General features: G+C 40.3%; 1 protein-coding gene across 1 annotated transcript in view; it reads left to right on the top strand.

Annotated features, from left to right (window-relative positions):
* Positions 1–14,230, top strand: part of si (sucrase-isomaltase) — a 57,091-nt gene that overhangs the window by 19,556 nt on the left and 23,305 nt on the right. The window contains exons 17-25 of the mRNA XM_028418971.1: positions 670–786; positions 2,314–2,468; positions 4,899–4,983; positions 8,554–8,610; positions 10,739–10,863; positions 11,061–11,149; positions 11,399–11,448; positions 12,487–12,663; positions 14,035–14,184. Coding sequence (XP_028274772.1) covers positions 670–786; positions 2,314–2,468; positions 4,899–4,983; positions 8,554–8,610; positions 10,739–10,863; positions 11,061–11,149; positions 11,399–11,448; positions 12,487–12,663; positions 14,035–14,184 — 1,005 coding nt within the window. The remainder of the gene's footprint in view (positions 1–669; positions 787–2,313; positions 2,469–4,898; positions 4,984–8,553; positions 8,611–10,738; positions 10,864–11,060; positions 11,150–11,398; positions 11,449–12,486; positions 12,664–14,034; positions 14,185–14,230) is intronic.

Here is a 14,230-nt window from a genome sequence, read left to right as displayed (position 1 = left end):
GTGTATTTCTAGTGCAAACAGAAGTAAGAAAACAACAGGGGGTCTAACGCACACACAAACACACAATCCTCCAGCTGTGCGCATCAGGCAGTTTTATAGATGCCAGCTACTCCTAGTGGGACTGTGTCAGGCAGATTTTAGCTTCTTCAGAAGGCACACACACACACAGACACACACACACAGTGACACAGACACATAAAGTGTGTGAGAGAGAGAGAGTGAAAGCAGGAGGAATAGGATTTGGATCAATTCCCTCCCACTGAGTCTGTTGTAAAATGTGGTCAGTAGTAAACAATAGAAAGCAAGCAGTCTCCGTGGACTGGGCTTTGACTGGAATATCTTTCTTGGACTCTATTGTGCAATTAATGTAAATAAAGATTACTGCCCACACCTACTGTCTGCTACTAAATCTTGACTGAACTGAACCAATATCAAGACAGACATTTTAAAAGACAAATATGTGGCCAGTTATTACATCGGTGTCAGTGTTTTCACTGTAGCAGGAGATTTGTTGTTTTTCTGACGATGCCTGGATAGACGTTTATAAGCAATGTTTTCAGTATCTCTGAATGGAATCCACAACTTCCAAGGTGGCATTCCAGTTTTTACATTTTCATTTCAACAACATCATGGACTCAAAATAATCTGTCGTCCCCTCTTGTGTTTCAGATCGGAGCTGACATCTGTGGCTTCTTTGATAATTCCACTGAAGAGTTGTGTCGTCGCTGGATGCAGGTGGGGGCTTTCTACCCCTTCAGTAGGAACCACAATGCTCAGGGCTACGAGGTACTGTAAAGGCATTTTGTCCTACAATTCTTATATTAGGCTGTCAGTTTTAGATTTATGTATCACACAGCCTCTATTTGCTCTAAAGTGCTGCAGGGTATATCCTTCATTTCATAACACTGCACAGGTGCTATAAACTCGGAGCAGTTAAAAATATAAACTTCTATCGGTATCCATGGAGACTGTCATGACACCAGCACGACTACAGCTGTGTTATACAATGGGAGCAATGGGATCTCTGACTTTGGGGTTTAACATCACAAATGTGAGCACTAGAAAATCAGGCATTATACTGAGCAGAAGAGCTTGAGGTATAACATAGCACATAAGCTCACCAATACTCAAAATGGTAAGAGAAAATAAAAGGGTAATGTTTAATTATCTTTATTATATATAATATGATGTGCCATATGGTGAATGTGGTCATAAAATACAGCAGGTTTGGTGGTCCCCATTAGGCATAATATGCATATTGCTCTGAGTGACTACTCAATTCAAGCATCTGGTTGCATATTTAATGTGTGACTTTTTTCTAATGTTTATACTGACCATTTAAAAGACCACAGTCCAGCCCAGCATGAGCTTGCTAATGGAAGTCATTAGCCAGGGATCAGGAAGGGAATATTGCCCATTAAGCAGTCATGCTACCTTCTATGGGAAAGGCAGGAAGGCACAAGACATTGGAAACAAGGCATACGTCTGATTAGCGGAATTTAATGCATGCACCAACACAGCATTATGTTTCCGCATATCACCACATATAAATAACTATTCTTGCAGATGATCAAAACATGTTAATGAAATAGTCTGTCCTCAACACTGAATAGCGTGAAAATTGATGCTCTCACAACATTCTTCATGTGACATTTCCATGCTCATCACTGCAGCAAAAATAGCTGAACTGGTGTAGTTGGGTTTGTGTGTATTGAGGAAATGCGAGGGGGAAGTATTTGCTGGAGGACAAAGACATGATGATGATGATGATGAATTTGATGTATGATTTCCACTAAATGAGACAGCTAACGTGTGACCTTTGCTTTGCCCTAATCATGGTACTCATCACACGTCCAAGCAGGCCAGTCCAAAGACACACAGACACACACATGTACACAAGTTCTCATCAGACTCTCGGAGGTGCCGAGGGCATAAATGATTAGTCAGTGAGGAGCACGGCCTGTTAGCAACTAATCACCCTCTCACTCGCCACTATCATAGAAATTAAATCACACCTCTGTTTCTTTCTCACTCTTTGCCTTTATTTTGCTCATTGGCTCTGCAAACTCTTCTTTTTGATTAGTCAAGTTATTTTCTATTTCTTTATTAATTAATTATTGTCCACTTATTAATAAAAACAAATTGGAAATAATTAAAATGGATGCTTATTTTACACTAGCATCTTCTCATCCTTCCCCTTCACATCTATCCTGACACTTATTTTTCTTTCCATATTTAATAGATATAATCTTCCTTTTCTCTTTGCCATTTTTTTTCAAGTTCCATTCTTTTAATCAATCTTTCTGTCTCCAGCCTCAAGATCCAGCTGCATATGGTGCTGGCTCGACACTGGTGGAGAGCTCCAAACACTACCTGAGGATACGTTACACTCTCCTGCCATACCTCTACACACTCTTCTACAAAGCCCACACCACAGGGGAGACTGTTGTACGCCCTGTCATGCATGAGTAAGTCATTTATAATATTGTAAAATCTCTAAAGCAGCGATGCACACAGATAACACTTGCAATGAGGAAAAAAAGAGCAAAAGCTGAGAGAATCACCCATGTAGGATGTATTTTAATATGTCACTGTATCTATTTTCCTTTATATGCAGAAAAAAACTGCAGCACATTTATCAAGTACAAAGTACAACTGCAGCTCAACGCCACATCAATGTAGTGCGATGTGAATTCATTTGTGAAGGGATTTTTAGTTATTTATACTAAGTTATGATTTTAATTTTTCATTAGTTGCAAGATGTCAAGGGACCAAAAACCTAAATATAGAGTAAACTGTGACAATAAATCATTTTTTAATGGCTAACCAAAACAAACAGAAAAGAAATGAATTAGAAGAAAGTTGTAATTTTATGTGGCTTCTCTTTATATAGCTATAAAGCAGCAACAAAGATTCTGTTGAGAGAGAATCCTTCTTTGATAAACACTTAGGAAGATGTGAGATGGTAAGGGAGCTTTGGCAGCACAGCACATGGCAGCGACATGAGCAGTAAGAAGTTATAAATCATGCACTGCACACCAGTATTCATATGATTGGATGTTACCGGCTGTGACTGAGCCAATCAATGTAACAGATATTGCAGAGAGCTGATGTCAATCAGCCAGTACAGGCACAGCTCCAGAGACTCTCCCTGAACTGATTCTTCATATTAGTCTGAGACACAGTTTGCATCAAGAGAATCAACCATTTATAGCAAACGGTTACACAGTTAGATTTGGTGGGAAAGGCAATGAGGGAGGAATCAGAGCAGTGATGATGATTCTGCTGAGAGTGCTAATCCCCTAAATCAAAATTACTGCTCTCTGCTTAATAAGTATTAGCAAGGAGTGCATTAGAAACCAACAGAGCTGCTGTGATCCAGCACGCTGAATGTAAAAAGCATGTTGTTATTTCCCCTAGCATTCTAAGATTGGCTCAGACAACACTGTGACAAGCAGCAGCATCTTTCAGTTCCCCCAAAAAGCTGCATAGCATCCATTACATGAACACAAGGCTGGATGCTAATGCTGTAAATTCCTTGATATTAAAAAGGCTGAAATTAAAATGCAGGCCTACTTACAGAAGAATATTGTTCTAATTCAAATCAGGCTTCCCCTCCCCTCCTCTCCTTGCAGTCACAATTAGCAGTGTGCACGAGTTTAAAGAGTTAATTATGATATGAGCAACCTTAAACCAGTATTCAGTATTCTCTGGTGATCAATTAAATAGCATGCATACTGTACAGAAGTACTCCAAACATCACGTTCAGCGTCATAACAGGGCAAAGTAAAGTAATCCAAAACGAGAAGCACGGACGTCTACGCAAACGGTACCGACATCATAAAACGCCCAGGTAAACCATGTTATGGGCCCCACAGCCAGAGGCCATATACGGCGCGCATGTCTGTCACCCTTCCTGTTTATGACAGCTGCCATTTTACCTAGAGGGTGCTCGCGAGTCGTCCGTATTTTTTTTTTTTATTTTATTTACATTATTATTATTTACATTACAATATGGCATTTTGTCTTCACAATATAATTGGATATTTAAACAGAATAGTTGCATACTATAGAAAAATTAATACATTTATAACGTAGGCATCTCTTACAGGATTGTAAAGTGCAAATATAGATACAATACGAAACAATAAAACTGAGAGTAAACGAAAAAGGGAAAAAATAAAAGATGATGCTAGGGCTTATTTAGCAAATCATATCTGTCAATTAAATTAAAAAGTTTTATTGCATGTTTTCCTATCATTATTTTAGGTGCTTTAGGAGTTGTCCGTAAATAGCAGCCTTGAGCTATTTTTTTTACACCTGTCTTTGGCCAAAAAAAATACTTTTAATTAAAAAAAATTGCTCGAACAGTATAGAATATATGAGAACAAAAATGTATGTTGTTCTTATGTCTCTCGTGCAGCTAAGACGTTTTTACATTGATGCACTTGGGTCTACTAGCATTTTGCTAATGGATGTTTATTTCAGGTTTGGACTGATGGTAGGCCTACTAGGTTGGATGTGTTTATTCAAAGTGGCGGATGCCATACAGTGTAGTTACAGTGACATATTTTTCTAGAGTACTGCACTCATTCAGTGAGATTCTTTGAATATTTGGTGTGCATGCTACATGAATGTGTGTATGTGGAGATTCACAGGTGTTGTGAGAGGGTTTTTAAATACAACAACAATATGACAGACTAGGCCTATATATAAAACAGGTATCATTTACATGATTTAGAAGCTTAAAGGCTTAGGTATAAAGAACCAGTTACACGAAACCTAGCACATTTATTCTTGTTTTTGCATGATGAATTTAGTCTAAAATGAGTTTCTGTCAGCCAGGAGATAATGTCAGAGTTTAATCTAATTGACTCCGTACTTCTCTTTCTCTCAAGGTTCTTCTCTGATAGTGCCACCTGGACAGTGGACCGCCAGTTCCTCTGGGGAAAACACCTGCTCATAACACCTGTATTGGACCCGGTCAGTGCGCACAGACACCCACAAACACGCAAACAAACCATCCCACACAGGATGCACCTATGAACATACAGTACTTTTCTTCCCATTCAAATGCTTGCTCAGTATGTTTGATCATAAACAGTGCATATAGAAATGTGTATGTCATACATACAGAAATGAATATTGCAGATACGTTGATTAGATACCCACACACACATACACACACCTCCTGACCTCCACTGGGAAAACATGACATGGGATTTTCTTTGTTGCCCTCCCCTCCTCTCATCCTTCTCATTCTTCTTTCTTTCATATCCTCCCTCTTTTCTCTCAGCTCTAATGAGAGCACTGACCTCATTACTAGAAGATTAGAAGTGTAGATAGAAGTGTGTAAGCTTGTGTTTGTGTGCGTGTTTGTTTCAGTGTGTGTGTGTGTAAATGCGTGCACCCGCATGTGCATATGCATGCGTGCATACGCAGCAATTGCGGTCATGTCAAAGTGGCCTGAATAATAAGCAATTTAGTGCGGCCTCTTGTGAATTATAGAATAGTGGATAGCGAATTGGATTCATTGTGGAGCTGAGGATAAAGTAGCTTCAATCAGTGTGATTGTGGAAAAGTTTCTAATACAAAAAGTGGAGAGTTTATCCTTATAACTGTGTCAAAGTTTTAGCCATGCTGAGGGGGAGGGGGGGGGTGTATGGTGACCATGCAGGATATTATATTTGCGAATTTAGATAAATTCACCAGTTTAAAGACACATTTTAGCCATAGTGCTGCAGCTGGAAACAGAATAGGATAAAAAGTACTATTAAAACTAGTACAGCTAGTAAAATTAGTACAGCTAAAACTCTATTATCTGTGGGTGTGTTACGAACTGGCATCAATTATGACCAACTGCTCATTTTACTTTTAAAAAGCAACACGCTCCCCATTAAAGTGCCATAATAATTGAACAGAAGAGTTCTTCTCCAAGGAAGGAAATTATAACCTTGATGTGACGATGGAAAAAAATACCATGAATGAATTTCTAGCACATTGGATGAAGTTATTCAGGAAGTGGATGAAACATTTGCTTACCGTGTTACTCTTGTGTGTGGGAGTGTACTGCCAGTTTGGATAGAGAGCAGTATCTACCAGCGCCTGACAGGCATGCGCTGAGGATTCATTCAAGCCTTCAGTTCTCACTTAATACGTTATGGCACAATGTGACAGCTCTAGGTTCATTCACAGCTCAATCAGACACATAGTTGGAATAAAAAACTTTTTGGCACTGCTTGACAGAATTCAAATCTAAAATCAATTTGGCCAAAAACACACTGTAAACATTGGAGAAACATGTCGTGTTCTCAGAATTTGGCTTGAACTAAATTCAAGTAGAGCACAGAAGATGCACCTTGGTGCTTGATCAATACTGACAAGGCACCCAAAATGAAATACTTCCCTTCTCAAATCTGGGTACTGAGTTTATGGCAGGCAGAAAAATAAGTTAGAGAGCAACAAAATCTGGAAATGGCTCATAATTGCATCATATTGTTAAAGCAGTTACTAATTGACAACTAGAGTTGAGGGAGTTTTGAGTTGAGTAAATTCATTATATCTCATATTTTAGGGTGATAGTCTAGATATACATTTATAAAGGCTGACTTTGCTGCAGGATAACAACAAATTATCTAAAGCAACCAGTTGTGTTACAGAAGAACCACCCAGTGTAACACAATGATGTTGGCTTTCAAAGTATTTGGACCACCACAAGAATTCTGCATAGTGACTGAATATTCACATTTTCTGATGGCAGGGAGCTGCTGATGAGGGCAACTGCTGCAAACAGAGTGCCTGCTATATGTTACACATGTGGCAGCCTCTAAAGGGACAGAGTTTCAACTACTTGAGCAGGGTCATAGGCTGATCTTTGACAACTCCACCTCAACTTTCCTTTTTCATTATTCTCACCTCTCTCTGTCTCTGGATTTATTGCTCTGTCTGTATGCCTGACTCTTCCTTTCTCTAATGACGCTCCGTCTCTCTCCCCATCATTCAGATCAGTCGATGCTTTAACCTTGATCTCTGTGATAAACTAAGGAGATCTCCCGCACTCTCTCCCTGTCATCCCCTCTGGTCTTCACCCATACTTCCACTCTCCCTCCTGGTGCCCATTACTCCCTCTTCTTTTTAGCTCACCCTTTCATCAAACGTTGGCTCCCTTATCTCATCTGCATTCTCTTAATCAGCTGCTGTCAACTCACCCTTGTGATCCCATTTCATTTCATCCTCTCTTTCTCTCTCTCTCTCTCTCTCTCTCTCTCTCTCTCTTTCAGAACCCTTCTCATCTACCTCTGCTACAACCAGATCATTCTGCCAGTATGAATCTCTGGCCCACCTGATCAAATCTTACCTTATATCTAACTGAGCCTTGGTACTCTAAATGAGGATACAGGTCTCATGCCTTGTCCCTCTCAATCACAGTTAGCAGCCATGCTAAGTCCTGCAGTCCCTTCCCATTAGTCAGTGGGCTGAGTGATAGGCGCCGCGAGCAAATCAGACACCAGAAAACGAGGTATAGGGTGAGCATTTATTTCCCCAGGCTGTCGTCCCACAGGCGGTGCAGCATTTGTGACAGGTGATTTACGCCAAACTGCAAATGTGGCCCTAAAGGGGATATTAAGTCATTTAATTTGGTTAGCAGGTCATTATGGCAATATATCTATATCATATTTGACTCTTTTTCTTCTCAAGTGTACTCATCTGTTTAATTATGCCTCTGTCCCTATTCTGTTTATTTGTTCTTGTCTTTCTGACCTCCCCTCTTTTTTTCTTCCTAATGACAGGCCTCAAAGTGCCTCAAAATAGGGCAAGAGAGAGAGAGAATGAAAAAGGAAGGGAGCCATCGGTGACAGACGGCCTCAGCCTACGCAGCTGACAAAGTGTTTTTCCCAATTTGGTATTTTTTGACAAAGACCCGCAGTTTGCTCTTTCTTTCGCTGTGCCCTGCATGTTTATCTCTTTCTCTCCCTCTGTTCTGCACTGTCAGAAAGAGCAGAGAAGTGACAACACTATCAAAGGCTCGGTGCGCGCCTATTGATTGGCCCTGTCCATCCACCACCTTAAGCCATCAAAGGCTGTCACCTATCAGTCGTTGCTTGATGCTGTCTTCCCCATCATCTGTTGCATCATAGCACTGTAGACTGAAATGTCACAAAGGCTTTGTGGAAAAGTTTATACTCGATGATAGGTAGTTTTAAAATAACTTTCCTTGATGGGAACATTTTATCTTCCTCTTTCCTGTTAAGTTGCAGTGATTTATAGCAGCAAAGAACTGTCCTCACTCCTCTTTGTGGTGTTGTGTAGCTTCCCCCCCTCATGTTTAGCCTTGTAAGATTAAAGTGTCAGGATTGGTGCAGTGAGCTGAAGCAAGGATTCCTGACTGCAAACACAAATCAAACGCAGGCACGCTTTCACACAAATCGAGACGCTGACACCTTTTGAGGTCTACTCCACAATTCAGGGGCGCATAATGTTGGATTTAATGGCAAAAACAAACGTGTAGATCAAATATGCACAAGTGAAAGCTTTTGTTCTTGTTTCTTGCAGGGTGTGAATAAGGTGGAGGCATACATACCAGATGCTGTGTGGTATAACTATGAGACGGTAAGAGTTTATCATGAATTAATCAATCACTCTTTCTTATTGAAAATTTTACCAGCACCCAACTGGAGAAAGAGCACACCCACCCTGTGCTATTCGCTATGATTTTTAGTTTAAATAGTCAGTAGGCTGTGGGTATTTATTACCTAGGAAGACAGAAGCATCTTTCACTATAACGCAAACTGAGTCGGCTAAGTTCAATGCAGTTCAACATCTCCAAACAGCTTTATATACTGTATGATGGATAAGTAAAAAGAGAATATTCTAAACCGGAGTCCTAGCAGGGTTCAGAATGCAGTGAATGGCACAAGTGTGCCTAATTAATTGTTGACATAAATGTATTGCAAGAGAGGCTTATCAGTATCATGTAACATTAGTCACAATAACACACACCCAAAGAGCATGTATCACATGAAAGTCTTTGCCTCGAGTTCTTTGTTTGAGACTGAGAGGCGAGAGCGATAAGGCCGAGCTAGAGTGAGGACAGAGATAGAGTGAAGGAGGGGACAAGGAAGAGAGGAGGGAGACTATCTCTGTGACAGAGAGATAAAAGAGGTGTTGAGTTCCTTTGGGACCTTATTTGGGCGTCACAGTGGCGATGTAAAGCGGCCCGCTGATCAGATGAACGATTAGATTGGCTGTCTTGCCGCCGGCCCCTTGTCCTGGTTGGTCCCCTGTGATTATCTGGGTAGAAGGACGGAAGGGTGCGGGGGGTATTGATGTAGTGAAAATGACCATGAAAAACAGCTTATAGAGGAAAGAAACAGTGGGGGAAAACAGGGATAACGGAGAGGAAGTGGACAGGATTAGATTTTGAATGAAGAGGAAGCAGGGAAAGGAAGAACAGAACATAATAAAAAGGGATAGAAGAGAATATGAGAAGATGACATGATGAGAATTGCTGTAGAAAGATGGTAAGACTGTCCAGCAGAGGAAGAGAAGACAAGGCTGGAGAAGACCTCCTTAAGGCAGACAATGAGGGGGAGATAAGATCTGAAATTGCTTATAGACGCTCCACTAACTCCAGCCCACACACACAAACCCATACTGTATGGCAGAAAGAAACACACACACACACACACACACACACACACACACACACAGACACATCCTCAGTGGAAATGGAGGCAAACGGGATAAAAAAAAAAAGAAAAAGAATTAGAGCACCACAAGAGAGGAAGAAGAAATAGGTAGAAGGAGAATGAGAGAATATGGAGAGAGGAGGCTTTTAAATTGTTTTAGGCTGGTCTGAGGATTCAGGCCTCAGGGGATCAGAAATTAACTGTGCTCCATCTGGAGAGGAGGAAGAGGAACAGAGAAAGATGTGAAGTCATGTGTCTGCTCTTCTAAAATAACTAAACCGTTATACATTATCACATTATAAAGTCAAACATAACACGTTTCCAAACACATCTGAAAAATGAAAATGAGGCTTATAAGGACGTAACAGTGAGCACCATAATAAGCATTCAAAGTAATCTTCATATTCTCCCTAACTGCACACAAGTTGAACTATCTTAAAATCTGTAGGCTGTAAATAGCGTAGTGGATCATTTCATGATGAGCAGCAGGTGCATTCTCCATCATGTCTCTGAGTGTGTCAGAGCTTAGAAGTCACAGTTTACTGTTTTGCTTACAAGCAAATGACACGTCAGGTACACAGCTTAGACTGGATTATAATTTAACACTCCTTCCTGTATTAAAACTGGTCAGTCAGCATGAGAGTGACAGCATGTTCTAATCCTAAAACGTGTTTTGAGCCCTCCATTTGTGTATGGTTGTAGTCACAATGAATGTCATGCATTCTTTTGGTTGTAGGATATATTTCCTCAGTTTGACAAGGGTAAAATTTAGAACTAATGTTATGTATGTTATAATGTGAAAAGAACGGTTCACTCTAACCACTTCTTTCTCTGCATTTGTGTGGGTGTTTAAGAAGCCTTGGTAAAACTAAGACAAACACTGTTGTAGTGACTTTAATTTCACTTAAGCCCCTAACCAACATTTTACTGCTTATGCTAGTCCAAAATTACAACCACTCTCCCAAACGTGAGGTGTGTCACAGATACGGTATTGCCCACAAGGAGGGGAACTCAGATGAGTTAATACATTCCATTGTCCTACCAATCAGATGGAACGGCTGGCAGACCGCAGGAAACCTATTGATATGTATCTACCAGGTGACAAGCTTGGTTTACACATCAGAGGTGGCGCCGTCCTTCCTACACAGAGACCTGAAGTCACCACCACATACAGGTATACACACACACAATGTATATTATGTGTTATACTTCACACACACTAACATATATGATTAGCATATTTTCAGAAGGAATACTCATAATTATCTGATATTGTGTGTCCTCGTATAGATATTATTTCTTCAGATATAGTCAGCAGTCATTTGTTGGATTGCATTGTAATTACTTGTGCGTTTATGTATTTTTCTGTAGTCGGCGTAACCCCATGGGTTTGATAGTTGCGCTTGATGACAACAACCAGGCAGCTGGGGAGCTATTCTGGGATGATGGAGATTCTCGCGGTATTGATGCTTTTCTCATTTTTGTGGCCAAATGTGTTGGTGTATGTATGTGTTTGTGACTCGTTAGATTACAAGAATTCTTTTTTAATCATGTAATGAGCTTTCTTATTTTTTTTAAGCTCTTTAAGTGTTAAAACACTGCTAGACAGTTGATTCAAATTACCAAATCCAGGTCAGCGCTGTGCACCAATTGTGTTAATCTGCTACGACAAACATTACAGTAACATCTGTTTCTCCTTTTTTTTACAGACACAGTTAAGAATGGCAACTACATCCACTACAACTTTTCTGTAATTGATGTAAGTTTCCTATCTAGAGTGTCTTTTCGAATCCAGCTCACACATTCCGTCTGATCTGAGCTCAAAGTTCAAAACCACCTGAGATTTCTGACTTCTAGTCCAGATCACCAAGCATGATTGATCCATGTTCAGCTACTAAAGCCTTGTTGGATCAAGCACTGCGTGTTCTTGCTTCACACAGTGCTAAGTACTGCCTCACATGTGTGTGTTGTGGCGGTGTATGTGGGTGATGTTCATCCTGTATGGTAGCATTTCTCTGGGGTTTACAGACTATCTATTACTGCAGTTGAACTGATGGAAAAGGGTTTGTGGTGATTATAAGCTGTGTACTTCACTGGAATAGCATGTAAGTGAAACAAACTGGAAATCCATTGATGTACACTCAACAAAAATATAAACGCAACACTTTTGTTTTTGCTCCCATGTTTCATGAGATGGACTTGAAGATCTAAACTTCATTCCAGATACACAATATTACCATTCCTCTCAAACATTGTTCACAAATCTGTCTAAATGTGTGATAGTGAGCACTTCTGCTTTGCTGAGATAATCCATCCCACCTCACAGGTGTGCCACATCAAGATGCTGATCTGACATCATGATTAGTGCACAGGTGTACCTTAAACTGCCCACAATAAAAGGCCACCCTGAAATGTGCATTTTGTTTCTGCTTTATTGGCGGTCTGGGGACTCAGAACCAGTCAGTATCTGGTGTGACCATCATTTGCCTCATGCAGTGCAACACATCTTCTTCGCATAGAGTTTATCAGATTGTCTATTGTGGCCTGTGGAATGTTGGTCCACTCCTCTTCAATGGCTGTGCGAAGTTGCTGGATATTAGTGGGAACTGGTGCACGCTGTCGTATACGCCGGTCAAGCATGGGAAACATGGGAGCAAAAACAAAAGTGTTGCGTTTATATTTTTGTTGAGTGTATTTAAAACAAGAAAGAAATTATATGGTCCACAATATAAACTTAAGCAATGATATTTGCAGATAGCAGAATTTACAACATCCTTGTGTGTCCACTGTCTTGCAGAACATGCTGACAATGCAGGTGACCAATGCAGGCTACAGGGACCCAAACAACCTTAAATTTGAGGACATTACAATCCTCGGAGTGCCTTCTGATCCTGTGTCTGTGTCTGTGACTCTTGTTGGCTCCGGAGCCACTGTGTTACCAAACTCCAGCATACAGTATAATGAAACCAAGCAGGTAAACACCCATTTGGAGACATTTTTACAGCCGTGCTAACCAAATTTTGCCTATAATGCTGATTCCACATGGAATAAGCCTTTGATAAAAATACTGTGTACAAGTTACCTTGTACACAGTATTTTATCTTTTCTCAGTCTGTTGTTTGGTTAATCTCTTGTAACTCAGATGTTTTGTTCAACTCTTCTCTCCATTGCAGTTTCAGTGGGATACATCCATTTTCTTTTTCTTAGTCCGTCAGCAGCAAGGCGAAGCAGGGAGTCCTAGTAATCACAGCATTTAGAAACAAACAAAAAACAGAATTTTTTTCCTCAGAGGATGATGGAAACCATATTTAGGTTCATCTTTGACACAGAAAGTTAATGACTCATGAAATATATGTTGCATTGTATTTCTATTCTATTCTATTCTATTCTATTCTATTCTATTCTATTCTATTCTATTCTATTCTATTGTTGTTTCATTGGAGATGGCTTGATAGTGACTGCAGATTAACATGAAGCACATCTATATAAATATATATATATATACAAACAAAAAAATGTATTTCTTCATAAAAAAACCTCTGCAGGACAGAGGCAGAGTGGATAAGTTCTACAGCAGCTAAACCTGTGCCATTTGTTTCAATAAGACATGAATGAAACCATTACTATACATTTCAAGGTTAGCCTCTAAGTGTAAGAAATGATAACAATTTATATTAGGTGAGGACCATAAAAGCTTTTTGTAAGTGTATGTGGGGATACGAGTGTGTGAAAAAAGAGAGCGAGAAAAAAGAATGAGCAATGATTCCACAGTGAGCAGCCAGGGTTATAAGCAAAAGGCAAGAGTCTGTAAAGTGTCAAGAGCCTTAGTTAAGTAGTACCATAGAGATTTACTTTGTGTGCTTGTGTATATTTGTGTGTGCATGGGTGGCCACAGTTGCACTTGTGTAGCTCCTCAAGGTCTCTCTGGTCATGCACACAAGCGTGCATTTATCAAATGACTCTCACTGGTAATCATTTCCTGGGGGTGAAGGGTAAATGTGCTGTTAAACCTAAACTCCAGCTTGTCATGTCCATCAGTCTTTGTATGTAGTCTGGGCCTTGAATATGGCTCACAGCTGCAAAACCTCATTAGTTCCTTATACTCTCAAATAGATCTGGAGTCACAGCTACTGCCTGTGTTTTAGTCGGTCTCTTTATTCCTTTCTAAATGTATGTTCAGATGGTGACTGCAGTGAGTAAAATTATTCATTAGGGAAATTAACAGCTGCCACTTAATTGATAGCACATGCAACGTCAAGCCCAGCATTCTGTCTTAAGAAAGCATGAGGAGACAACCTGCAAAGAGTGTTCCCACACAGGCTTTTCCTCTCCATTACACACACAGGTGCTGTTCCTGCACGGCCTCTCCTTAACCCTGGGGGAGTCGTACTTTGTGAAGTGGGAACTGCCGGCTGATGATAGCCAACGCTTTGACTGCTATCCAGAGGAGAATGCAGATGAGGCTAAGTGCAAGGCCAGAGGCTGCATCTGGAAGGTAAGAAGTAATTCACTTTAAAGGTTATATACATGTCTAAACATTA

The sequence above is a fragment of the Parambassis ranga genome, chromosome 13 (assembly GCF_900634625.1).
Source record: "Parambassis ranga chromosome 13, fParRan2.1, whole genome shotgun sequence".
Taxonomy (NCBI): domain Eukaryota; kingdom Metazoa; phylum Chordata; class Actinopteri; family Ambassidae; genus Parambassis; species Parambassis ranga.
The sequence above is the reverse complement of the archived record's forward strand: the minus strand, read 5'-3'. Positions and strand labels throughout refer to the sequence as shown.